This window comes from Olea europaea, unplaced genomic scaffold (genome assembly GCF_002742605.1).
Source record: "Olea europaea var. sylvestris unplaced genomic scaffold, O_europaea_v1 scaffold132, whole genome shotgun sequence".
NCBI lineage: Eukaryota > Viridiplantae > Streptophyta > Magnoliopsida > Lamiales > Oleaceae > Olea > Olea europaea.
The window spans coordinates 164,928-192,534 of NW_019230677.1; the positions used below are offsets into that span (position 1 = coordinate 164,928).

Genomic DNA, 27,607 nt, shown 5'->3' on the forward strand with positions numbered 1-27,607 from the left:
GTATGCTCACCCCTCCCACCCATCAAACATCATGTTGTGCATCACACATTTCTACAACTATTCCACATAGTTCAAGTCCACTGTGTGAAGCATATGCAAGGGACTAGAGTGTACATGAAAATTACATTTAGAAGGGAAATTGCAGCCACCTGCCGCCGTTCTGTCAGTCGATTAGGACTTGGTCCCCATTCTAAATTTTTTGGCAAACTAGCCCCCAAACTTGTATTATTGTAAGGACATGTGTACCAAGAAATTAGAATTGAGACTTAAGTGTCCATCAACCCATAGAATGAGACTCGCGACTCTTTTCCCCATTAACAATTGAGGATAAGAAATTACCAAAACACCGGCAGCCATATCCCATGGTTTAAGACGATACTCCCAGTAGGCTTCAACAATTCCCAGAGCTACATGGCACATGTCCACTGCAGCAGCACCAAGCCTTCTCACACCCTACGCATACACATGACAAAGGAGAAAGACAGGAAGTGAAAGTTCATCACAGAAAGTCCTTTTATCCAGTATTGATGAACATAAACCATAAAACATCTGTAAATTTACAAAAAATTAAATAAACCATAAAGAAATGAGAAAAAAAAAAAAAAGATTACCTGATGAATGTTAGTGACTTCCTTGAATAATTCTATATGGGTAGCCCATGCATCATCAAATAAACCTTAAAGAAATCGGGTAACAAAAAAAAAAAAAAAAAATTACCCGACTGATGTCAGTGAATTCCTTGAATAACTCCATATTGGTAGCCCATGCATCATCATGTCCATACCCAAACCCAGTAACCAGAAGCGATCGTTCCACCTAATGGATATACAACAAATGAAAAGAAAAAAAATAAAAATCTCCAACACTACCCCAATAAATGGAAAGATGGTTTTGAAGATCAAGTTGCATGGATACAGACACAACATGACATGGACATGACAACTAGTGAATTTCTAAAAAGTAAGAAGCTGACATGCCATTTAAATTCTTTAATATTTCATATTTACATATTATCATGATTTTTATAATTTTTAATATTGGACACGACGCATGCCATATTGAACACTTGCAAGAGGAATCTCCCTAAAGCACTCCCAGAGCCTCAAAATATATATTAATAATAGAACACAATATATGGCTTGTCAGACCAATGATACTCGGATTTAGGTGCAAGTATCTCATTATCTAGTAGGGGTACGTATCTAAGTGTCAAATCTTTTATTTTCTAATAAAATGTAGGGTACAAAGACATGACTAAAACGAGTCCAAATTTCGAACATGAATACATGAGCAAGTCTTTCAAATTTCAATTTTTTCCCCAGAAATAAGTTCAGCACTCAATGAATTAGGCCTAATCCAGTAAACCCCAACTCAACAGCTCAAACTGAAAATTAACCCCTTTTCCATTCACTCACATCCACTGGAGCTTCTTCATCTTCTCAATTGGACTTTGTCTATCTGACCAATCTTCTAGCAGACATGGTATTATTACTCATCGCTGTTCAGTTAATACAATTTTACAGGAAATGGAAATTAATCTCTAATTTTTTTCTCTTCCCTCTTATGGGAGACATACGCACAGCCTCTCAACCATCTCTCTCGTCACCCGAACCTCCAGACCCACCCATCTCTGGCGGCAAAACAGTGACGCAGGCCCCTCACCCACCCTTGTATGGCCTCGCGCCGATGCTACCGCGGTTCCAAAATCCACCAGCCGGATTATTTTGGCCGTGTCCACTTATAAATTTAAGGATCCACACCATATTTCATACCCATACCCATGTCGAATAGTGTCAACATGGGTACGCCACCAGCTGGAATGCCATGTCCGAGCATCACAGTGCCAGACCCATGTCATGAAGTGTCCGAGAAATGTAGATGCCCGACCGACATGATATGTGTTTGACACAGAGATGCTGTCTTAATAGAAGTGTCTGTACACTCATCACGCTATCGTGATCGATAGTGTATTACACACACACACATAACAAAATTCAGAAAGCATGTCCATTCTTTCCATTGTTACTAGTATTATTTGCAAAGAAACTGCTGTGCAGCACATCATCTCTCAACCTCGCCATTATTACACACTCCAAAATGACAATTCATGTATAAACGAAGCACTAATATTTAAGAACCAAGTGATAATAAGAGTTAAGGAGTAAAAATATCCACTCAAAATAAGCCATTCTATAATCATATTACATGATGACTCACCTTATCAGTTGGACTCACGTGAATCTTTTCACCATTACAAGTGGCACCTTTGCCTGGAATATTATGAAGTGATATATCTTAAAGAACACAGCTAAATAACAATTACAGGAGTCCTGAGAATAGAGGCCTCCTACCTGCAGCTGCAGAAAAAGTGCGAGTATTCCAACACTTATGTCCACCGACAAACTCTACCTACAGACGCACGAGACATTGTCATCCTCATGTTCATGGTAAAGAAACACACCTAAGAAAAAATGTCAAGATGACAATATTGTCCCTACAATGCTCTCAAAAATGAAGTCGTGTTCGAGCATAAGTTTATTACGATGACTTTTTTAATCTCCTACTTGCAATTTTTTTAGAGTAGAAAAAATTAATATCACTTGCATTCTCATAAGAGAAACACTGGAGAGAGACGTTTACTGAGGCTAATAACAAATGGCTAGAGACTAGAAACATGAAATTCTGAAAAGGTCACCCTTTTAATGATTTATCAGTTACCACTGTAGCAGCAGCTGGTTTTCCTCTGAAAAGCACACCCACGGAGACAGCAAAGCTAGGATAACAATGTGCAAAGTTTGTGGTCCCATCTGCATCGAAGTAAATAAGGAAACCATGCTCAAAACCGTACAGATCAAGAAGCAACTGTTGCAAAGTAAAGAAACATGCAGACAACCACAATTCATGTGTATATATGCAGCTTGATAATGTAGGCAACAACATAGCACCAAAAATAGAGAAAATATTGAATCTTATAGCCCCTTATAGAACAAGCTATGTCTGATCCTATATAGGTAAAATGTAGCAGCCTTTTCGCCAATACAAGTTAACACCAACTACATAATTCATAAAGATTGGGTGATATGACAATAACTCCTGTGACTGCTAATCCTCTTCAGTCAAACAATTACTATTAGATCATCACTTTTAAATGCTATAGCCTGGTTCAACAAGATTCAGGTTAATGCCAATTGGAGGACAATTTATTGAGGACAATTTCTTGATGCCACGTTAAGCTCCTTTACAGAGACATGCACGGTTTCCAAGTATTTGAATTCTTAGTCAAAACAAGATAATTTTAATGAAAATATTTAGTGGGGTTACTACAAGCCATTACAGTTTTCTTAAGTAACGCTACTATTCAATTTCATTGTTCATTTAAAGCTCCACATCAAATTTCCTCCAGGACCTAAGAAATTAATAGATATATCATAGACATGGTCTCCAAGAGAAGCAAAAGGTTTTTTTGACCCAAACCTAAGGGATCAATGCACCAAAGATAGTCAGAAGATGAGTCCCCAATGATTCCTCCCTCCTCCCCGAGAATGAGGTGATCTTGGAAGTTCTTTCGGACGACATCCAGAATAGCAGACTCACTTATTCTATCTGTGCTGCAATAATTCAATATTGACAAAGAATACAAATAATCAATAAATAGTCACTGTGAAAACAGCAAGAAAGAATTAACAGAACCAAATTAATTGACTTCAAAACTGAGATCAATAAAGAAAAACTTAAAATATGTTTATATTGACGGAGAGCAATTTAAAGGTAGTGTCTCAATGGCAGTCTAAAAAAATGATGACAATGACAAGATTTTATGGATAATTACTCAGTCACCAGATCAGTTTGTCCTTCCTTATAGACAATATTTCGAGGCTTATTCACCGCATCCATCACAACCTGAAATGAAATAGAAAATTATAACGTGAAAGGAAATAAGGGTGTGCAAATATCAAAAAAGAAAAAAAAAATATCATGTGAAAAGTATATTGCATAAGATTATAAATAATAAAAACTTAAAAACCCATCTAAGAAGAATGCATAAATCAAAGCAATTACGTATTCTCATTTTCTAGCTATTTTGCAGCAGCAAAAAGGATAATGAAGTCTCTTCACATGAAAGGAAACTAGCTAATCCAGAGTAAATTCAAAGTATGAACATTACGTAACTAAACCCTAAAATTAAGAAAGTCGGAATTCAAATCCAAATTTTACATTCATTTAAGAGGCCTGTCCATTACCTTTTGTATCTGTATCACAGTCAAAAACAATTTAACCAAATATAAAATTGTTGTAAAACAATCAGCCTCTCTATTGGATAGGATGCATGCAGCAAAAGTTACAGCAGTGAATTGACTCCAAATTTTCATGCCCGAGATGATGCTGGTTCTTAATCAGTTGACTAGGGAGTAAGTTAGTTGTGATATATGTTCTTAGTTGGCTTCTTCATTTAAGAATAGACAAAATAGACAAGCGTACAACAATATCAACAGACATGTTCATATATATGTATTTTGTTGGGTGTTTCTCCATGAACAAAGGAATAGGTTTGTAGTGCCTCGTATTAAATGAATAAATAAATTGGGATGGCATGCAACATATACATGGGGCTCAAAACCCAATAGCTTAAACTTTCAGGAGAAGTTGGATTCTATGTATCAGTAAGATGATCGGGGTCGACTTTCCTTTGAAACGCCAGTCATATGATGCGTTAAAATTGGGCAAAAAGCACAACCTTCCAGGCTCTGTAGATATCCCTAGATAGATTGATAACATGATCACCTGCCAGAAAGCAACATTATTGGGCTATTTGTCAATAGACCAAGAAATGAAAGAATTTGTGTCCAAAGTACTAGGAGTCAAAGAACGAATAGGGCCTTGTGTAAATACTACAAGAACCATAAATCGTAATCCTTAACAACCACATTTGCCAAGTAGAAGCCGTGGTTTCATGATTACATCAGTACAGTACAAGCACCTATGGTTGCTGAAGGCACAATTACATTTGGTGAACTTCTTTGAATAATTAAAGCTAATGTGCTCCACGTATATACAAGCACCTATGGTCGTGGACCATGCAATCTGATAAACCTCCCATCCGATTCACCTATTCTAGAAGAGGCAGGAAGCTTGGAGATCCATCTGGAAGAAGTTAAGGGGCACCTGATAGTTTGTTACGTGAAATTGAAGTCTGTTGGGGGGAGGATTTGGGAGGGAAAATCTGTTAATCAGCAACTATAAATAAACGTAGAGAGTCAGCACAATAGCAGGCAATTTGAGAGTAGTAGAAGTTGGTAGAGATAGCAGAGTTCCTTGATTAGGCTCTGTTATGTTTCTCTTTACTGTAATTCGTTCTTCATTACAATAAAAGTATCGTTCCTAAACTCAATTTTGTTCGTTCATTTATTGGGTTCGTAACAAAGTGGTATTAGAGCTCATCGAGTCCTGATGGCCCAGAAAAAGACAAATAGCAAAGTGGAAGCCATTGAGAGAGAGGTGGAAGAAATGAAATCGGAGTTGCATCTTCTAGGCGGTTTGGAAAAGTCAATGGAACAACTTTCACAGAGCATGGCCAAGATACTATAGACTGTGGAAGAAAAGCAGAAAACCATGACTACTTTGAATCTTCCTAAGACGGCCAGGGGCAAACGGTTGGAAGAAGATGGAACGGGAAGTACTATTGAAAAGGGATTACCCACTAGCACCTCCCAAGACCCATGTTGGATTGCAAGGCACAAGACAGGGGAAGATGGCCGGAAGGGTTGGAGGAGGCCAGTATAGAAGGAACAACGGCCACCGCCGATCAAAGTTTGACGGGAAGAGATTGGCGGCATGTGTACAAGCTTGAATGCCTATTTTCAGCGGAGATGACCCAGACGGGTGGTGTACTGGGCAGAAAGGTACTTCGAGATTAATGGCAAGACAGAGAAGGAGAAGCTGGCGTCAGTTGGGGTTAGACTCAATGGTAGCGCCCTTTCATGCCTACAGTGGACGAAGGCTAGAGACCCATTTAGAACCTGGGAATCATTCCGGCAGAAGCTCCTACTGAGATTCAGACCAACACAGGAGGGTAGCTTATGCGAAAAACTTTTGGCCATCCGACAAGAAAGATCCGTTGAGGAGTATCGGAGAATGTTCCAAGCCTTGGCAGCTCCATTGGTCGATCTTCTTGAAGAGGTTTTGGCGAGTACATATATTAATGGGCTCAAACCAACTATAAAGGCCGAAGTTAGGTTGCATCAACCGATTGGGCTGGGCCGCATCATGGAAATGGCCCAAACGGTGGAAGAAAGGAACCAAGTAATGAAAATCCTTATTAATCCTCAAAGCCCAAAAATGGTAAGGTCGATTTCAACTGTACATCTAGGAAAGACATAGGCGGTGAACCCTTCCCAATCATATCAATGACTGTGGGAGAGAAAGCACCGGTCCCACGCAGGGAAACTCCAATTCGGAGGTTGACTGATGCAGAGCGGCAAGCAAGAAGGGAAAAGGGGCTCTATTTTCATTGTGACGAAAGGTTCACAGTCGGGCACAAGTGTAAAAATAGGGAGCTGAAGGTACTGTTGTTGTAAGAGGAAGAAGCTGAACATGAGAAAGGCGAAGAGTTGCCAGCGGCCAGCGACCCACTGGAAGTAGCAGAAACAGTAGAAGTGTCGCTAAATTCAATGGTAAGGCTTTCCACTCCAGGTAATATGAACATGAGTGATAGGAAGGAAGGAAGTGGTGGTGCTGGTGGATTGTGGGGGCAACACATAACTTCATATCAGTAGAATTGATTAAGCAGCTTGGGATACCAACTGTGGCGACAACAAACTATGGAGTCGTTATGGGGATTGGAGTGTCGACCAAGGGAAAGGGGATTTGTAAGGGTTCAAAATAGAGATACAGGGGCTGAAAATAGTGGAAGACTTTTTGACACTAGAATTGGGTAATACCGATGTCATTTTAAGAATGCAGTGGTTGTGTAGCTTAGGCGACATGGAAGTAAATTGGAAACTCCTCAAGATAAGTTTTCAATTAGGAGGAGAGGTTACATTAAAAGGGAATCACAGGCGCAATCATATAGAAGTATCCCTCAAAACTATGGTAAAAGCCTTGTAGCAAGAGGGTCAAGGGGTGTGGGTGGAGTTAAGAAGTCTAGGGGCCGAAGTTGGGAAAGCTGAAAATAAGCCACTACCTATAGAAGTGCAGCAAGTACTACAAAAATACCCCTCAGTTTTTGACATGCCTAGGTCACTGCCGTCAACCAGAGAAATTGATCATGCCATCCGATAAGAATTGATCGGATTAGTGTGAGGCCATACAGATACCCCCACTTCTAGAAAAATGAAATTGAGCATTTGGTCCGAGACATGTTGGATGCAAGGATCATACGACCTAGTACGAGCCCTTTCTCGAGTCCTGTGCTCCTAGTGAAAAAGGACAGGGGCTGGAGGTTCTATATTGATTACTGATCATTGAACAAATCAATGATTTCGAATAAATTCCCGATTTCGGTCATTGATAAATTGCTAGATGAACTTCATGGGGCAACATATTTTCCAAGCTGGACCGTAAGTCGGGATACCACCAAATTCGAGTAAGAAAGGAAGATGTGCCTAAGACTACCTTCAGGACGCATGAAGGATATTATGAATTCTTGGTGATACCCTTCGAGCTAACAAATGCCCCTGCCACTTTCCAGTCCCTAATGAATTAGGTATTCCCCGAGTCGGGATACCACCAAATTCAAGTAAGAAAGGAAGATGTGCCTAAGACTACCTTCAGGACTCATGAAGGATATTATGAATTCTTGATGATGCCCTTTGGGCTAACAAATGCCCCTGCCGCTTTCCAGTCCCTAATGAATTAGGTATTCCGCGAGTACTTAAGAAAGTTCGTATTAGTATCTTTTGATGACATATTGGTGTAGAGCAAGGATATGGCGACACATGTCCATCGCTTGGAAAAGGTCTTCAAGATTTTAGCTTCCCATCAGCTCTATGCTAATGCGAAAAAAGTCAGTTTCCCCAGCCCCAAATTGAATACTTGGGTCACCTGGTCTTAGCAACAAGGGTGACCACAGACCCGGACAAGATTTTAGCTATAACAAATTGGCCAACACCCTGAAACATCAGGGAATTGCGTGGATTCCTAAGGTTGACTGGGTATTATCGCCGCTTTGTAGCAGGGTATGGTGAAATCTCTTGGTCCCTTACACAAAAGCTTAAGAAAGATGCTTTTGGATGGACGGTAGAGGCTGAGGCAGCTTTCCGGTGGCTAAAAAGGGCCATGTCTTCAGTGCCTATGTTTGCCCTTCCTGATTTCTCCAAACGCTTCGTTATTGAGGCAAACGCGTCTGGGTATGGCGTGGGGGGCAATCCTAATGCAAAACCAGCAGCCCAGAGCTTATTTCAACCAGGTCTTATCCACTAAATCACGCCTCAAGTTTGTGTACGAAAGAGAATTAATGGCAGTCGTCTTAGCTGTCCAAAGGTTGTGACATTACGTGTTGGGATGTCATTTCATCGTGAGAACAGACCAGCGAAGCTTAAAATACTTACTGGAACAGAGGGTAGTTTCAAGGAGAGTTCCAAAAGTGGTTGACTAAGCTCATGGGTTTTGAGTTTGAGATTCGATATCATCCCGGTATAGAGAATAAGGCTGCGGATGCATGGTCACAAATAGCTCCTCCAGTTGAATTGTCGGTCATCACAACTCCAACCATGCTGGACATCCCTAAAACAGGTTGCCGCTGATCCTCAGCTGTCTAAAATAAAGGACTTAACAAAGGACTCAGCCACACACTCCTATTCTTCCCTAGACCAAGGGAGACTGTTGCACAAGGGATGACTAGTGCTATCGGGTTCTTCTCTCCTGATTCCTAAGCTCCTTAAGGAAGTTCCATAGCAGCACTTTGGAGGGCATTCAAGGCTCCTTCGAACTTACAAGCATCTCGCCGAGGATCTATACCGATTAGGGATGAAGAAGGACGTGAAGAAGTTTGTTGAAGAATGTCCAGCATGCTAGAAGAATAAAAGTCTCGCACTTTCTCCTGCAGGTTTGATGCAGCCTCTTCCTATTCCACAATTGATATGGGAGGATATTTCGATGGACTTCATTGGGGGACTTTCAAAATCCGGAGGCTATAATTCAATTTTGGTGGTGGTTGACTGGCTAAGCAAATATGCCCATTTCTTAGGCCTCAAACACCCCTTTTACATCAGTAGGTGTGGCTGGAGTATTTATCCGAGAGGTCGTAAAACTTCACGACATTCCCTAGTCAATTGTCCCAGACCATGACAAGGTTTTTCTCGGTCATTTTTTTGAGGGAGCTTTTTTAGCTACGGGAACTGTCCGTAAAAGCAATGCCTACCATCCTCAAACTGATGGACAAACTAAAGAAGATACACACGTGAGAGGAAATTCTCACTTTTTTTGTATTCACAATATTGATTATAATCGATTTATATACATGAGGTGAAGGAAGAAAAAAGGAAACTAATCTTCTAAATTTGGAAGTAAATTGTTCTACCAAAAAATACGAGATTGCAATCTCTAATTAATTCTAATTACCATAACTACCTCCTTTACTATATTCGGTCCTTTCTACACTCCCCCTCAAGTTGAACTGTAGATGTTGATCATGTTCAACTTGCTGATAAAGTCGTGGAATGCTTGTCTGGGCAATCCTTTTGTGAATACATCGGCCGTTTGTTCTTTTGTAGGAGTATATGTCATACAAATAATCCCGTTGTCGACCTTTTCTTTGATGAAATGTCTGTCAACTTCTATATGTTTAGTTCTATCATGTTGTACTGGGTTGAGCGAAATGTTAATAGCTGCTTTGTTATCACAATAGAGTTTAATTGGAAGTTCTACTTCAACTTTCAATTCTCCCAAGAGCTTCTTTATCCAAAGTCCTTCACATATTCCTTGTGCAACAGCTCTGAATTCAGCCTCAGCACTGCTTCTAGCTACCACATTTTGTTTCTTACTTCTCCAGGTTGTCGTATTTCCCCATACAAAGGTGCAGTAGCCGGTAGTAGACCTTCTATCTTCCGTTGATCCAGCCCAATCTGCATATGTGAATATTTCTACTCCTTTACTCTTATTTTTCCCGAAGAATAGACCTCTTCCAGATGTTCCCTTTAGGTATCTAAGAATTTTATAAACTGCTTCTAGACGAATTTCTTTGGGAGCCTGCATATGTTGACTGACCACACTGACTGCGAAAGCAATATCAGGTCTAGTGTGTGAGAGGTAGATCAATTTTCCAACTAGTCTTTGATATTTGTCCATTTCCACGGGTTTTCCGGTGTCCTTTATCACTTTCCCCGCCTCAATAGGTGTATCGCTTGGTTTGCACCCCAACATACCTGTTTCAGCCAACAGGTCAAGAATGTATTTTCGTTGGGAAACGCTGATACCTTTCTTTGATCTTGCAATCTCCATTCCCAAGAAGTATCGCATTTGCCCAAGGTCTTTTACCTCAAATTCAGTTGCTAGGCACTTCTTTAGTCTTTCCATTTCACCTATGTTGTCCCCTGTCAAGATAATATCATCCACATACACAATAAGGATGGTCTTTACTCCTCTGGATAGATGATAGAACATGGTATGGTCTGACTGCCCTTGTTGATATCCTTGAGTTTTCAATACCTTTGCAAATCTATCGAACCATGCTCTGGGTGACTGTTTAAGCCCATATAAAGATTTCCTGAGCTTACATACTCGACTTTCCTCATTTGAATTGTTGAAGCCCGATGGTATTGTCATGAATACTTCTTCTTCTAGTTCCCCATTGAGAAATGCGTTTTTAATGTCCAACTGTTGAAGTGGCCAATCTAGGTTTACTGCTAATGACAGAAGAACTCGGATTGTATTTAATTTAGCCACTGGTGCGAATGTTTCTGTATAGTCAATGCCATAGGTTTGAGTATACCCTTTGGCAACTAAACGAGCTTTGTAGCGTTCAATCGTCCCATCTGCCTTGTACTTCACGTTAAAAACCTATTTGCACCCTACAGGTTTCTTTCCTTTTGGCAGGTTTACCACTTCCTAAGTTTCATTTTTCTTTAAGGCTTTCATTTCCTCCATCACTGCCTCTCTCCATTTGGGTGATTCCAAGGCTTCTTGAATATTTTTTGGAATTTCTGTTTCATCAAGATTAGCAGTAAAAGCACGAAATTCAGTAGATAGAGCATTATAAGACATGAATTTTGAGATAGGATGTAGAGTACATGATCGGGTTTGTTTTCTGAGAGCAATAGGTAGATCATCACTTGGATCGAGGGGATTTTCATCAGTTCCTCTCACCGGTTCGAACTCTTTTGGTGCTTCAGGCATGAGAGGTTCCTTACACTTCGATTTAGGCCTTGTTGAGTAAACTAGGGTCTCTTTATCACTCTCTGTTTTCCTTCATCTCTCCCTGAATTCAAGTTATCTTCTGTGTATGACACCTTAGAAGGGTTAGGGAACGTGAAATCAGTTGGGGAAAGTTATCTTCTGTGTATGACACCTTAGAAGGGTTAGGGAACGTGAAATCAGTTGGGGAAAGGTCAAAGTCCAGGAACTCGTTATTTGAGAACTGATCTTCACTCAAGTTCTCCCCCTGAAGAGAAGGTTTCAGGAAGTAAGGTGTGTTTTCGAAAAAACTGACATCAAGGCTAACTATGACTCTTTTCCCAGATGAGTCATAGCATTTGTACCCTTTTTGAGTAGGTGAGTACCCAATAAACACACATTTGATAGCACGTGGTTCAAGTTTGTTTCAATTTTGAGAGTGAATATGTACAAATGCAGTGCTGCCAAATATTTTTAGAGGTAGGTTTGAACTAAGGCAGGAAGTAGGGAAGTATTTTTGGAGCCTTTGTAAGGGTGAGTCGAAGGAGAGCGTCCTACTAGGCAACCGGTTAATTAGGTAAGTAGATGTTAAAATGGAATCCCCCCAGAATGTTTTTGGCATGTTCATAGTAAACATTAAGGCACGATCAACTTCTAGTATGTGTCTATTTTTCCGTTCAGCAATCCTATTTTGTTGGGGGGTATGGACGCATGAGCTTTGATGGACAATTCCGTGTTTTTTTAGGTAATCTTGCAAAGTAGCATTGAAATATTCCGTGCCATTATCGGTACGGAGGATTTGAAGTTGTGTTTGAAATTGTGTCAATATCATGGAGTGGAAGTTCATAAAGACAGATCTAACATCAGTTTTGTCTTTCAATAAATAAACCCAACAGACTCGAGTGTGGTCATCAATAAATGTAATAAACCATTTTGTTTGGGTACGATTAGGAGTGCGGGATGGTCCCCATAGATTACTATGAATCATAGCAAATGGTTTAGATGGTTTGTACTCATGTTTTGGAAAAAATGTACGCTGATGCTTTGCAAATTCACAATTTTCACATTGAAAGTCAATAGATATTTTATTCATGAAAATTGAAGGACAAATATGTTTTAAATATTGCAAGCTAGGATGACCCATTCTATTGTGCCATAACAAAATTTCACTATCCTTAGAGGTAGATGAAGAATTACAACTTGAAATTTGACCTAGTGTACTCACGTCAGCTTCGTCGAAGTAGTAAAGTCCCTCGCATTCCTTAGCACTGCCAATCGTCTTCCCCGATGAAAGGTCTGAAAGACACAATATGATGGAAAGAAATTAACAGAACAATTGGATTTTTTTGCTAATTGACTAACAGATAACAAGTTACATGACAAATTTGGGACATAAAGGACTGAATCCAATGTTAGGGAATTAGATATTCGAATGTTCCCTTTTCCTGCAACAGATGAAAGTGAGTCATCTGCAATTTTAATTCGAATGTTACCAGGACAAGTAGAATATGAAGAGAATAGGTAATACGAGTCCGTCATGTGACCGGATGCACCGGAGTCAATGATCCAAGCATTTTTGTATCGTAAAGTATTTAATGCTCTAAGAAAAGTACCTTTGTGGGCTAGTAAGCTAGAAGGACCTTTAGGGGAAGACTGATCGGATGTTTGAAATTTTGAGAATATTTAATAGAGTTGCTCAGTTGCTCGGGATTAAATGCACTACCTGAGACCGGATTGTTTTTTGTTTCAACTTGATAACCCCGACTCCTCATGGTTTGTCTTGATTTCCATTCGTTGGGTTTCCCATTAATTTCCCAACATGTGTCTATTTTATGGCCCGGCCTACGACAATGCTCACACCAAGGACGACCCCTTTGTTTTTGGGTCGACCCATTTGTAGATCCCTTTGAAAAACTCGAAATTCCACCTCCAATTGAAGGTCCATTAATATGCTCAGTTTCTGGCCCAACTGCCGGCCCAATTAATTTCCCACGTCCAGGCCCAGACGTTATACCATACGGAGGTCCAGCCTTCTTCCCAGCCAAGGCCGATACTTCACCAGAGGCCTCCTTCAACATTACCTGCCGGCGAGCCTCCTCACGGCGCACCTCCGAAAACACCTCGCGAGTGGACGGCAGTGGACGACGACCTAGGATTCGGCCTCTGACTTCATCCAGTTCTCGATTCAGACCTGCAAGAAATTCATAGACTCGTTCGTTTTCCTGCTTCTTTTTGTATAACGCGATATCATCAGGGCACTTCCACTCCTCTTCACTGCTTAGGTCGAGATCTTGCCAGAGAGATGTCATGTCCATGAAGTATTCAGTGACATCTCTCGTCCCTTGTTTAGTCTGCCATAAGCGAGTTTTTAATTCAAAAATTTGCAATGCATTACCGGCGTCCGAGTAGGTGTCTTTCACGGCGTCCCATACGTCTTTTGCCATCGCAAGGAATAGGTAGGCTTTTCCTATAGAAGGTTTCATAGAGTTCACAAGCTAGGCTGTTACCATGGAATTTTCAGAGTTCCAACGTTGCAGCAGGGTGGTGTTTGTCGGCCTCTTCGCTTCTCCAGTAAGATAACCCATCTTCCCCTTTCCATCAATTACTAATTTTATCGATTGGGCCCATTCGCGGTAGTTTTTTCCATTCAATTTTTCGACAGTAAGTTGGAACGATGAATTCTCGAATGAGTTGTGACCAATTGAGGAATTGACCTCTGTTTCGGTATCTGACATTGTAGATGCCTGCATGTTAGCGGGGAATTCCGCCATGGTTTGCTAGGTTAGAGAACCAGCTCTGATACCATAAAGAAGATACACACGTGAGAGGAAATTCTCACTTTTTTTGTATTCACAATATTGATTACAATCGATTTATATACATGAGGTGAAGGAAGAAAAAAGGAAACTAATCTTCTAAATTTGGAAGTAAATTGTTCTACCAAAAAATACAAGATTGCAATCTCTAATTAATTCTAATTACCATAACTACCCCCTTTACTATATTCGGTCCTTTCTACACAAACGAAGGTAGTGAACTGTTGCGTCGAAACTTACTTAAGGTGTTTTACCTATGACAAACCTCGTAGTTGGTACACATGGTTGTCTTGGGCAGAATATTGGTATAACACCACTTTTCATGTTTCAAACAACACCACTCCTTTTTTGGTTGTCTATGGTCACAATCCCCGCCACTCATACGTTATGGTAATCAGCCTACATCAATCTCAAAAGTAGAGCAACAGCTGTCCGATAGGGATGAAATTCTGACTGAATTGAAATCACACCTCGAGCGGGCTCAGAATTAGATGAAGAATTCAGCTGATCTACACTGACGAGAGGTTATTCTCAAGTTAGGAGATCTTGTCTATGTGAAACTACGTCCTTACCGACTCTGTTCTTTGGCTAAGAAACCTAATGAAAAACTAAGTCCGCTCTACTTTGGTCTCTTCAGAATCTTGGAATGCATAGGGCTTGTGGCTTGTCGCCTGGACCTTCCATCCACAGCTACAATTCATCCGATGTTCCATGTGTCATAGCTTAAAAAGGCCCTGGGACCTACTGAGACATGCCAACAGTTACCTTCGCATCTTGATAGTAACTTGACTTGGAATGTGGAACCAAAAAAGGTACTTGAGGTGCGACCAGCGCTTGCAGGCCATCGCTTAGGATTCGAAGTCTTAATTCAATAGAAAGGGCTACCTGACTTCGAAGCTTCCTGGGATCCGCAGCTTCTATTCCCCAACACTTTCCCGACTTCCACCTTGAGGACAAGGTGTCTTTGGAACCCAGGGGTATTGATAAACATCCCATCTGATTCTAGAAGAGGCAAGAAGCTTGGAGATCCATATGAAAGTAGTTAAGGGGAACCTGATAGTTTGTTACGTGAAATTGAAGCCTGTTAGGGGGAGTATTTGGGAGGGAAAATCTGTTAAGCAGCAACTATAAATAAACGTAGAGAGTAGGCACAATAGCAGGGAATTTGAGAGTAGGAGAAGTTGGCAGGGCTAGCAGAGTTCCTTGATTAGGCTCTGTTATTTTTCTCTTTACTGTAATTTGTTCTTCATTACAATAAAAGTATCATTCCTTAACTCAATTTTGTTCATCCATCTATTGGGTTCGTAACACAATCATGTAGCCAAAGCAAGGGTACTACCTTTGATACAAGGGTACTACCTTTGATAGATATGGCGCCACCACCGACGTCCTACCATGTGTTCATGAGTTCCTTGCAGAATCAAGGAAAACCTATATTAAGCTCCACCAAACACACGGTGTTGGCGTGCTTGTGCCTAATGACTTCAATTTGCATTGAACAGGAAAACTACAAATCAAATACTAGACCCTGCAGCATATACTACGATTAAGTTTTTGCACTTAAAATTCCAAAGAGATCAAAGATATCATAGCTCTGAACCACTATTAATCAAAACATTTTTTAAACTTAAGCAAGATACTCATTCTGTTTCAACAAATACCACTCTCATTGTTCCTTTCACTAGTTATAGTTTAAGGTGGTCCATTGCAGATGCATCTAGATTGCTCAGAGCCTCAGACAGCTCGAAAAGAAAAATACCCGGATACAATGAACACCAATTATGGTTATGACCAAAAATTCTTAAGTGACTTACTCCAATAAGCGAAATACTCTAATCTTAGGATAAGCTGAAAACCTGAGCACCAGTCTCGGCGGCGGTTGCAGCCACCTGAAGAAGCTGCTCCGAAGGGATGGGCCCTGTGGATTCTGCACCAACTTTAGAGAATGGACTCTGATTGGGAACCTCTGATAAAACAGCCTTTGTGCACAGTGTTCTAGAGGCTCTAAAGGTAAAGGGCAGCGTCCTACAAAACCCAGAGTTAGAACCGATACAAGGCCGTGAACTTGCATTGGAACTCATTGGAAGTGAGACTTTTGGGTGCTTATAAGCAATAACAAAGGGGGATTTTTTAGAATATCTTAAGGGAGCCACGGTTGATGATGAGACTGTTAACCACCTTCCCATTTCGGAGAGATTGGGTTTTCTATGTGCTGTCTGGTCGGAGAGAAGGGCTTGGACTGGATGTATTACTGTCGGAATTCACAATGAAAAAAAAAAATTGCCAAAAAATATCCTGTCCATCGCATTATGTATATATTTTAGGAATTATTGCACATAATAATGTCCATAATGTGATATGAAAATTATTCAATTATTGATGTGCAAGTGTAAAATTTGAATTAAATATCGGATCCAGTGCCACGTGTAATTATGGACATCACTAAGTAAACAATTATGTACATATAGCACTTCCCTATATTTTAACAGCATTATGTGAAAACTTATTCTATGGATCAAGCATATCAAGCATGGTTAATCTGTCCTCCATTATGCAGTAATTTGTTTTCCCTTGAAAACGTGGACAAACTCCAGAATACTGCACTGAAAGAACTGGAGAGGAATGGTAATTTGCACTAAATTAAGGAAAAATAGTAGCAGAAGTCCTAACCTATTGGCATTCTTTCATTTTTGTGTCAAAACTTCTAAAAAACAATTTACCACCCACAGTTAACTTTTGTGACGCCCGTGACTGCAGTTAACAATTTTGTACAAAGAGAACTCAATAGTTCATACAAATATATATTGTTCTTTTGAACCAAGTAAGCTCTAATACTATATAAAGGATTTAAGTTTTATCTTAAACGACCTATTAGTCCTATATTCGAGTAGACGCACGCATGACAAGATGGGGTCACAATTATTCATTTGGCTTTGATTTTTTTACTTATATCATTTGTGTTGTCAATTTAATTAGTGGGATCGAATCAGATTATGTTAAAGGTCCCAAACAATCTTTTCATAGCCTTGGTCCTAGTTTGAATTTTAGCCCTTGTTTGAGCCACGTTTTTTGAAAAAAAAATGTACTATTAAACAATGTTTTGATATCATTTTAATCACACATTTTTTAATAAAATAATATTATATGTAAATTCAAAATATTTTCTTACTTTTTAATCACACATTTTTCATTAATACACTATTTAAAATGCATTTTTATGACAAAAATGGGACTTAAACAAGAGCTTAGAATTGGCCATGATAACATATTAATAAGGGGTAATTGTAGTAATGTTTCAAATCTTTGAATTTTTAGCAACCTTTACCTTAACAATTAGTTTGTATCACCAACCATTCCAAACTTTCAAAAACTTCACACCTAAAGGACAAACTCACAAAAATCGTTAATTATATCGTTAGTTGACCAACAATCAACGATCTAGTCAATTTTTGACTAATTTAAAATGATAAGTGGATAATTTTACATTTTTTAATATTAAATAATTTAAAAATAATAAAAAAGGAATTTGTAAAAGGATCGTCATCTTCTAAACAACTATCCAACTCACCCCAACGTAAAATCCACCCCACCTCCCACCATGTCGGCGCTACGATCCCCATCCACCCTACCACATGGTCGCCACTACAATTACCACAACCCCACCGTAAGCACCAGCATGCTGTGAAGACGATGAACCCAAAAACAATAGATATGGTGGATTTTAAAAATCGACGAACACCCTTCTTCAATGTAATCATGATATGTACACGTTTGCATGGATCGCAGGAAGACCCAATCCACGCTAATGAATAACAGAAGCCATGAAATGTGTTGAACGTGTTTTAACCATGTAGTGGTTGCTTAAAAATAGCTAATGTGATTATTTATTGTTTCTTGTTATTCTTTGATTCTGGATTAGTTCGTTGGATTACTCGCTTATCAAGTTGTAATCGATCTATAATTAGCCATTAGAAGTTAATAAAAGAGGACAACAATTACGGCAACTATTTATTCTCTTTACTTCTCATCTATTTCCTTCCCTACTCTTCATCCTGCATAAAAAATCCGCCTATCATTGGTATCAGAGCAAGGTTTTGGTTAACTATGGCTACTCGAAATCATCCAATGTTGAGTACTGAAATGAAGTTCATGAAGTATTGTGATGCCATGAATCTAATATTGATGAAGTTCGCACTACGCTACAAACGATTTTGCAAGAACTACAATCCCTGCGAGCATCACAAATTCCTCATGTGAATAACCCAGACATAAACTCGTTCGCCCCAACCGAATCATCCAATCAATTTAATCGACCTTTATCCAGTCACTCTCAACTATCATCACACCATAACAATCATCATCTTAAACCCACCTTCCCAAAATTTGATGGAGAAACCCAACTGGATGGGTCTACGAAGCTGAACAGTACTTCGATTTCAATGAAGTCACTCTTGATCAACAGATCTTACTTGCTTCCTTTCACCTCGAGGGAATTGCTCTCCAACGGCATCGATAGTGCTCCAAGTCTAAAGGACTAGTGACCTGGACAGATTTTCCAGGGCATTGTTACTCCATTTAGGACCAACGAATTATGAAGACCCCTCTAAAGTATTCACTCGACTCGAGCAAACAGTCACTATCACAACTTACCAAGAAGCTTTCTATAAATTATCCCACTGAGTAGACGATTTTTCGAAATCTTTGCTGGTTAGATGCTTCATAGCTGAATTACTAGACGAGATAAAACTCGACGTAAAAATTAAACACTCTCAGATGCTGCGTTGCTAAAAGAAATAAACTTTTTACAAAGAAAATCAGCCAACTTCTCTCATCCTTTTGTGCTCGGTTAACAACTAAAATTAATTAAGTTAGGGTTCTTGGTCCCCCACCTACACTCAAGGCAGGAACTGGTGCCAACAACAATGCCAATCCCTTCAAAAGAATCACAAGCCAGGAAGCCCAGGAGCGTAGGAAAAGTGGGCTATGATATTATTGTGATGAAAAATTCCTTCCCGGACATCGGTGTCAACAATCTCAACTATTCATGATGGAAGACGTAATGGACACTGGAGAGGACGTGCAAGATGTCGCGTAGCTACCATTAGTTATAAGGGATCTGCCCAAAATTTCTTTCCACGCTATCGCTGAAACAGAACAACTCTAGACCATACGACTCCAAAGTAGGTTAAAGGGTAGAGAGGTCATGAGCTTAATTTATGGGGGAGTACACATAACCTTATGGATCAATCATTGGTAATAAAGTGTGACTTACTAGTAACTCGTCATAAGACATTCCAAGTCATGGTTGCCAATAGGGAAAAAATCGATTGTACACGGAAATGTTTGGCCATACTCTTAGACCTTCAAGGATATCAAGTTAAGGTTGATTTTTACATCTTACAAATAGCATCATGTCAATTAGTTTTGGAAGTTCAATGGCTTGTGGCACTAGGAACGGTAGAAACAAATAACCAAAGCCTGACCATGACATTCCAAGATCTTAGAACCATTCACACCTTTCAAGGCTTAAAGCATGCAAGATTGGAGGCTCTCGGTGAGAAAGAATGACATTATATTACATCCATAGTTCTAGCATGCTCCTTCAATTGATATCCCTTTGTCCATCTAAAAACCAAAAAGGTCATTTCCCAGTTATTGCTAATATTCTCCAGAAATTTAAGCAAGTGTTTGAACCCGCTCTCAACTGCCACTAGCTCGTATCCATGATCACAAAATACCGCTTCAAGCTCATAGCCGTCCAATCAATGTTAGGCCCTACCATTGTCCATATTATCAAAAGGCCGAGATCAAGAAAATGATTCAAGAACTCTTATACTCGAGGCTAATCTGTCTCAATCGAAGCCCTTTTTTCAAGTATTGCTGGTAAAGGAGGCTGATGGAACTTGGCAATTTTGTGTTGAATATAGAGCTCTCAATGAAATCACCATATAGGATAAATATCCCATACCGGTTATCGATGAATTATATGGCTCTAGATATTTTGTAAAGCTTGACCTATGATCAGGATACCGTCAAATACGAGTTCATGAGAGTGGCATACCAAAGATCGCATTTTGCACATATGAAGAGCACTATGAATTTGTTGTCATGCCAGTAGGACCCACTATTGTGCCTGCAACATTCTAAAGTTTAATGAATGATCTTTTTCGTCCCTACCTCCATAAGTTTATTTTGGTCTTCTTTGATGATATATTGGTATATAGTAACTTAATGCAAGAACACATTTCTCATCTATACATTGTTTTAAGAATTTTGAAGTCTAATTGCCTTTTTACCAAAGAATCAAAATGTTGGTTTGGTGTTAGACAGGTAGACTACTTGGGACATATCATATCAGAAAAAAGGAGTTGTAGTCGACCCTGCTAAAATTCAAGCTAACATTGAATGACCGGTTCTTATAACTGCCAAAGGGGTGTACAGATTTTTTAGTCTAGCTGGATACTATCAAAAATTCATTAGTGGGTTTGGCGGGATAGCGGCTCCCTTAACTCATCTATTAGATAGAGATGGGTTCACCTGGAATTTTGAGATAGAAAATGCATTTTAAAAATTAAAAGAAGCTTTATCATCTCCTCATGTTCTCCGACTTCTTGATTTTTTCCAACAATTTGTAGTTGAATGTGATGCTTGTGGAATGGACATTGGAGCTATTTTATCTCAACAGGAATAGCCTATTGCCTTCTTTAGCGAGGCATTGAAGGGGTCAGCGCTAATTCTTTACCTATGAAAAAGAGATGCTCGCCATTGTAAAAGTCATTCCAAGTGGAGGCCTTATCTACTGAGTCGGTCTTTTGTTGTTAAAACTAATTAGAAAATCCTTAAATTTTTAATGGAACGACGTATCACTACTCCTGCTCAAGCGTGTTGGTTACCAAAGCTTCTTGGGTATGATTACATCATTGAGTACAAGCGGGATCAATAGAATAAAGGGGCAGATGCATTGTCACCCGTGGGAGAAGTCTACTTCTTAGCCATATCTCACATCCAAGCTGATTGGTAGAAGGACTTGCAACAAAAGGTACTTCAAGATTCATTCTATAATAAACTAGAGAAGGAGAGATTCAAACAAACTAAACAACTGTATATTAAACATGATAGGGGTGTGGTTTTGATAAGAGTGTAAAATATCATATTTTTCTCTTTTAATTATTACATTCATTTGATTATATCATGCCAAAATGCACTCATTACTCTTATGTTTTGGTTTAGGTTGCATTTTAGTGAAAACGGTGAAATTTGGAAGAAACAAATGAAAAAGGACCAAAGCGAGAAGAAGTGAAAGTTCAAGGACAAAGTTGCAAATAATTCATAGATGAGACGGGCTATGGAATGATGATTTGAGAAATTTACGAGTCCATTGGTGTAATTAGAAGTCAAAAGAAGTTAAATATGCCTATAATATTTTCACAAATCAAATTTCAACCAAATATAACGATTTTTCAGATTTTGAGCTAAAGATTGATATCAACGTTTGACCTAGTAAACGTCCGAATTTGGAAAGAGCTATTTCCATCAAGATTGTAATAATTTGAGTTAGCTTTCCAATGAAACTTGAATCACCTCAATCGGACGTCAAGAGAGGAAGTTATGATCAAAATACTGAAAGCAGTCGCACAGAAAATTCTTGTCGAAAATTTACTTTCCTTATTCGATTCAATCTCTTGTGGAAACGCGTGTTGCACATGGTTTTAACCCCAAAAACGTCCCAGAACGCCTCCATTCAGCCTCATACACTTTTCTCTCATCCTTGGCACAAGAAACTCCATGAAGAACTAAAATCTTTGGTGAAGTCAAGAAGGATCTCGATCGGATTTGGTGATTTCAATATCTTTTCTTTCATATAATGTGATTTTTATTGTCGAATAACTCTGGGATTTAGATTTCTTCTTTATTATTATACTTTTGATGTTTGTTTACTTTTATTAAATTGTTCATGGATTCAATTATGTTTTTTCCATTGATTGACTAAATATTGGTTGAATTTAAATTTAAGTTGAATTATTGACGTGATTTGACTGCTGCTCTATGTTTAAGGTATATTGTCGCTTCTTGAATCTCGTTTCAATAAATAAATGTGGAATATGTTGTTAGGAATTCTAAACTCTAGGATTGCAAGTGAAATTAATAAATATAGGTTTTCCTTTTTGAATTGGTAATTGAAATTGGTTCAATTCTTATTAGATTTTTCATAGAACTAGTCACGCTCTTTCTATCGTTTGATCGAAATATTTATTGAGTTTCAATTTCATGTATGTCGTTGATGGATTATGTACTTCCGTATGCTTGATGTATATGAACACTTCTTAATCTGATTTCAATAGACTAAAGTAGGAATATGTTATAGGAACCTTGATTTTAAAGTAAAATGTATGAATGATTAATGTTGATTAATCCAATCCGAGAGAGCAAATTTTGGTGCTTTACTATTTTGAATATTGATATTTAAATTCCACTTCAAATTGAAAACTCACTTCACAAAATCACGAAAACCCCAGTTTGTTTGATCCTCTAAAAAAACGTTCGTCTCCCTGTGGATACGACACCCCAAAACTGTACTACAATCATCGCGTTATGCTTTGGGCGTAATCAGGTTTCGAAAAAGAAAAATATTCTTAAGTCCTAATTCATCTCTCCTCTATGCTATACTGGTTGATGGGCATTCATCATCTGTAGGTGGACACTTTGGATATCATAAGACCTTGGCACGTATCCAACAAAGTTTCACCTGGCGGGGCTCGAGAAAATCAGTTAAGAAATTCTTGCAACAATGCAGCGTATGTCAATGCTTCAAGGCAGATTGTATGACCCATGCAGGCCAACTTCAACACTTACCCATTCCAACTAAAGTTTGACGGATTTGTCAACGGATTTTGTGGTAAGATTACCACCTTTACAAGGATACACAATGATAATGGTTGTTGTTGATTGATTTTCTGAATTTAATCACTTTGTTCCTCTAAAGTACCCATTCGCAGCCTTAACAGTACCTAAAACATTTGTCTCGCACATTGTAAAATTACATGGGTTTCCCAGTTCAATTGTTACTATAAATTTGATATTTTTCAAAATTCAACTGTTATGCTAGTGAGTTGCGTACGGCATATTCCAAAATTTAGGAGCCAAAACTCGACTTTGTAAATTTCAGTGAGCAATCTAAGATATGGACCGAATTCAATGATTAAAACTCGACATTTTTTAAAGTTCAAGGGCTAAAACTTGACACTTTAAATTTCAGTGATCAATTAAAGACATTGATTTAAATTCAATGATCAAAACTCGATATTTTTTAAAATTCAATGACCAAAATTCGATATTTTAAAGTTCAGCGGATAATAAGAGACATTGGTGACCATTGAAACTAGGGCTGGGCAAATCTCCCGAACCGAACCGAATCGATCGAACCGAACCCAATCCGATCCGAACTGAACCCCATGGTTCTTGTCAAATTAAATATCCAAACGGGTATTTGAATTTAGAACCGACGGGTACGGTTCGGTTCTCGGTTCTAGGCCAATAACCGAAGAACCGAATCTTTCGATCTTTTTTATATTGAGTAAATCAAATTATTTTAATTTTAATTTTTTCTAAACAAATTAACAATTTAACAATTTCTAAATCCAAATTTTTGGTCTAATAATTTGTTTCATTTCTAATTTTTTAATTTTTGGCCCAATGACTCATTTTATTGTTTCATTTTTTAGCCTAACAAGGTCCAATCCACTAAATAACCATAAACACCTACATTAAAATGCATAACGTTGTCTTGACTCTCGCACTCACTCTCGCAACCTCGCTAAGATTCCAAACCTACACAATCGTCGGTCGACGTTGTGACCTCCGATCGAAACTGTGACCTCCGCCGATCGAAACTTTGACCGTAGCGATCATTTGAATAAGGTAGCCTACTAATCTCTGACATTTCAAAACCATTGAATGTTTCATTAGTTGTATTTATATAATGTTGTTATAAATGTTAAAAAATTTAATTATAGTACAAACTGAACGGAATCGAACAAAACTGAACTGGACCGAACGATTCCATAATTATATTTGGACCCGACGATTCAATTTACTAGATATTCGAAAATTTTGATTCGAATCGATTCTAAAAAATCGAACCGAACCGACTTGCCTCCGCCCCAATTGAAACAATAAACTCCTATAGTGGCGATCGATCTATAACATAATGACCAAAAGGTCGCAGACGTAACGCCCGTTGATGACTACCGCGAACGTTAAAGGCTGCGAACGGATTTACCAGGCCTTAACGGAGTGCAACCGGCGAATCCCGGCTGGAATTCCGAGGGAAGCGGCTTGCCGCCACTTGAACCGCTCTCTTGCCGAATGCCTGGTGGCTGTGGCTTGCCCCGAAGAGTCCGACGCCGTTCGTACCCTCTGCTCCAGCGGTGGTACGGCTCTTAAGCGCCGCCAGTGCCATCAGGCCCAGCTCTCTCTCTCTGTTTGCCTATCCACTAACCAAGACCAGTCCTAGAAATACACTAATGCTTTTTTGTGGATCAATGGATAACCACACTCTCCTTCTCTCTGTAAGTGCTCTTTCCCGATGAATTATAACGAGCTGTATCCTGTGCTTAATTGGCTTGTAATTTGGGCGAAGATTCGGACATTCTTTGATCCATTTTGAATAAATTTCTCAGCTTTCATTATTTACTCATTATGATAAATTATGAAATACACTAAATGGTAATCCCAATTCCCAAAAGCAAAGGTGGGAAAATAAGGATTTTTATATTTTGAACATGGAAGAACATGATTTTGCTTTGATTTTAGAATGAATTAGGCATTTGAAATGGATTGAGAAAGATTTCATATTTAATTTGTTGTTTCACAAATTCAACCGTTTTGGTCTTCCAGAATTGAGTGCTATTGCCATTGGCATACAAGAAATTAGGGTCCATTTGATTGCACGAATAGATTTTGGGTGGAAAGAAAATGAAATCCAGCAAATTGAATTGTCTATAACTTTATTTATTGGGAATTGTCAGTTAAATGTGTTTAATTGGTATAATTTTTCTGAAAAATGTTAACATTTTGTATTTTTTGTTCTTCGTTTGGCATTGATTTTCATGAAAATTGTCGGAAAAATTTTGTTACAATTGTAGATAGAATTTGTTCCCTGGAACCAAACCCATAGAAATTGAAATTTCACAAAATCAAGGAAAAACGGGTCATGAGGGAGGGGGATGGAAAATCAATTGCCAAGAAAATTCTTGCAATTAAACAAAGAAAAAAGTGGAAAATGGAAAATTAATCAAATCAAACAGGCCCTTAGTGTAGATTGAATCTCCCTCACATAAAATAGCAGTGTTATATGTTGATTTAAGCCATCGTGATGCACTTTCCCTTTATGTGTGGTTAGGAGCTAAGTCCAAGTTGAATTAGCTTGAATCAAGTTGCATCTTTTGTTATACCATATAGTGTACAAGTGAGTTAATTAAATCAACGTTCCCTGAATTTTATTCTGGATTACTACGTGTTCACTGAACAAAAAAATGTTACTCATTGCTCACTCATATTCAAACGTTTACCTATCCATCACCTCTTTATAGTTGACGAAAAATTCCACTTGTGTGATGGAAAGTTGACATGGCATCTTGACAACGTTAATTTGTCTACTTGGATTAAAAACACATCCAACAGAAATGAGATTATTTATTTATTTATTTTTTTAATTTGTGAAACGCACTTCTAAACCTTAAAATTAAAAATACAAAATCACCCAAATCAAAATCCTCAACTCGACATGCTGGAACCAAATTTCATTGTTTCAACTTTGAATCGCTACAACCTAAAATGCTACAATCAAATAATGAATAAGATGTTCTGTTCCAGTAAGTATTGAAAACCTATTTCATTTTCACCCCCAAAAGCCAAGTAAGTACCCATTCCTTCGGAATTGAATGTTGTAAAACAAATGAAAACCAGACTCGTTTTTCCTTTCGTAATGTGTTTTTTTTTTTTTAAGCATATGTGTTGTGACAGTATATTGTGTCAATTCACTTGAAGACTGCTACATGGAAGAAGAATACCTCCAGGGAGCAATGTAATATAAACTCGTGATAGGATTGAGCGTTAAGCCTTCTTTGGGAGTAGATCTTGAGTTAAGACAAATCTAAGAGCTCAACAAATATTGTTTTAACCTGGTATACTTGCAATAAGTGGGTTCATCGTTGATTGAAACAATGAAATTTGATTCCAGCATTTTATGTTGGGGATTTTGATTTGGGAGATTTTATGTTTTTAATTTAGGCATTTTTTGATTTTAAGGTTCGGAAGAAGTGTGTTTCACAAATTAAACAAAATTTGTCATTTTGGTTGGGTACATCTTTAATCCAAGTGGACAAATTAACGCCGTTAAGCTGCCACATCACTTTTCCGTTGCACTTGGGAATTTTTTGTTAATTGTGGGTAACAGATTGGAAAGAAGTGATGGATGTGTAAACGTTTAAATAGATGAGTGCGTAGGGTAAATTCAGTGAGCATTCATTTAATTAACTCGTGTATAAGTTTGTGCTTGTCAAGCTACTAAGCAACCATTTGTTCCTTTTGCTGATTATCATTTCTGAGTGTCGTCGATTTTTAGTTTTTGAATATGAAATCTGAGATCAATCAACTGTTACATGGCATACATTGAACATAAATATATTTCTGTAATTTCAGGAAGTAGTGATGCAGTGCATAAACAACAATATAGCCTTTTTAGGTAGTAGTTTTCTTAGGGTAGCAACAATATACATTCATATTATTAAGGCAGCTCATTGAGACTGAAGATAATATCATATTAAGTGTAAAAAAGAAGGAAAGTCCAATTAACAGGCGTCTAGCATAACTGAGGTCTGAGATTGTCCTTTCTGCTGTAGTTTTTGCCTCCTTGATGAATCTTCATTTTTCCCCGGGATGCAGGAATGTAGTACTCTACTATTGGATTAGTCAGCATGTTGAGTTTATGAAGCACGCATAGAAGGAATCTGAAAGCATCAATGAGAAAAATCCAGATTATAAAGAGTTGATACATTTTCTTTTATGCTAATTGTAAAAGCCATTGCTGCACTTGTTCACTTGTGGTTGCTGATGTTGGCTTCAGTGCATTCTATGTAATTGTTCTCCAAAGAATATTTTATTTGGGAAGTAGATTTGTTAATGGCTAGATATGCTTAATGTAAATGAATTGTTTCAACCAGGAAAGTAATAAATTTGATCCTTTAGCATGAATAGAAGTTGTAACTGCTTTGAGTTTATGTTCTGGTGGTGCATTTCTTTTGTGTTGAGCTGTACAGTTCTTTAATACATTTGTAAACCAATCTTAATAATCACGGTAAAAGACCAACTAATGATAGTTAATTGGTAAGTAGTTTGACATGTGCCTTGTGGCAACAAAGAAAACGCTCTTTCTACTTGGTTTAAAGCCAAATTGTTTTTCA

General features: G+C 38.5%; 3 protein-coding genes across 5 annotated transcripts in view; 1 reads left to right on the forward strand and 2 right to left on the reverse strand.

Annotated features, from left to right (window-relative positions):
* LOC111374982 (phosphatase IMPL1, chloroplastic) overlaps window positions 1–16,421 on the reverse strand; it is a 22,514-nt gene extending 6,093 nt beyond the window's left edge. The window contains exons 1-8 of one of the 3 annotated variants that reach the window (XM_022997744.1): window positions 16,001–16,421; window positions 3,830–3,900; window positions 3,475–3,608; window positions 2,719–2,807; window positions 2,352–2,409; window positions 2,218–2,270; window positions 718–816; window positions 340–453 (exon numbers count right to left, since the gene is read on the reverse strand). In XM_022997744.1, coding sequence (XP_022853512.1) covers window positions 340–453; window positions 718–816; window positions 2,218–2,270; window positions 2,352–2,409; window positions 2,719–2,807; window positions 3,475–3,608; window positions 3,830–3,900; window positions 16,001–16,330 — 948 coding nt within the window. In that variant the 5' untranslated portion in view covers window positions 16,331–16,421. The other 2 variants (XM_022997743.1, XM_022997746.1) reach the window with 2 other exon arrangements.
* Window positions 3,907–12,400, reverse strand: LOC111374981 (uncharacterized mitochondrial protein AtMg00810-like). Its single transcript, XM_022997742.1, has 2 exons — window positions 11,504–12,400; window positions 3,907–11,444 (listed from the first exon to the last, which is right to left on the reverse strand). The coding sequence occupies exon 2, from the start codon at window positions 10,759–10,761 to the stop codon at window positions 9,604–9,606; it is 1,158 nt and encodes a 385-aa protein (XP_022853510.1). The 5' UTR covers window positions 10,762–11,444; window positions 11,504–12,400; the 3' UTR covers window positions 3,907–9,603.
* A 7,910-nt stretch (window positions 16,422–24,331) lies between the features above and the next one.
* LOC111374983 lies at window positions 24,332–27,406 on the forward strand. The gene is made up of 2 exons (XM_022997747.1): window positions 24,332–24,712; window positions 27,090–27,406. Exon 1 carries the CDS (start codon window positions 24,385–24,387, stop codon window positions 24,655–24,657), a length of 273 nt encoding a protein of 90 aa, XP_022853515.1. The 5' UTR covers window positions 24,332–24,384; the 3' UTR covers window positions 24,658–24,712; window positions 27,090–27,406.
* Window positions 27,407–27,607: the final 201 nt, after the last annotated feature.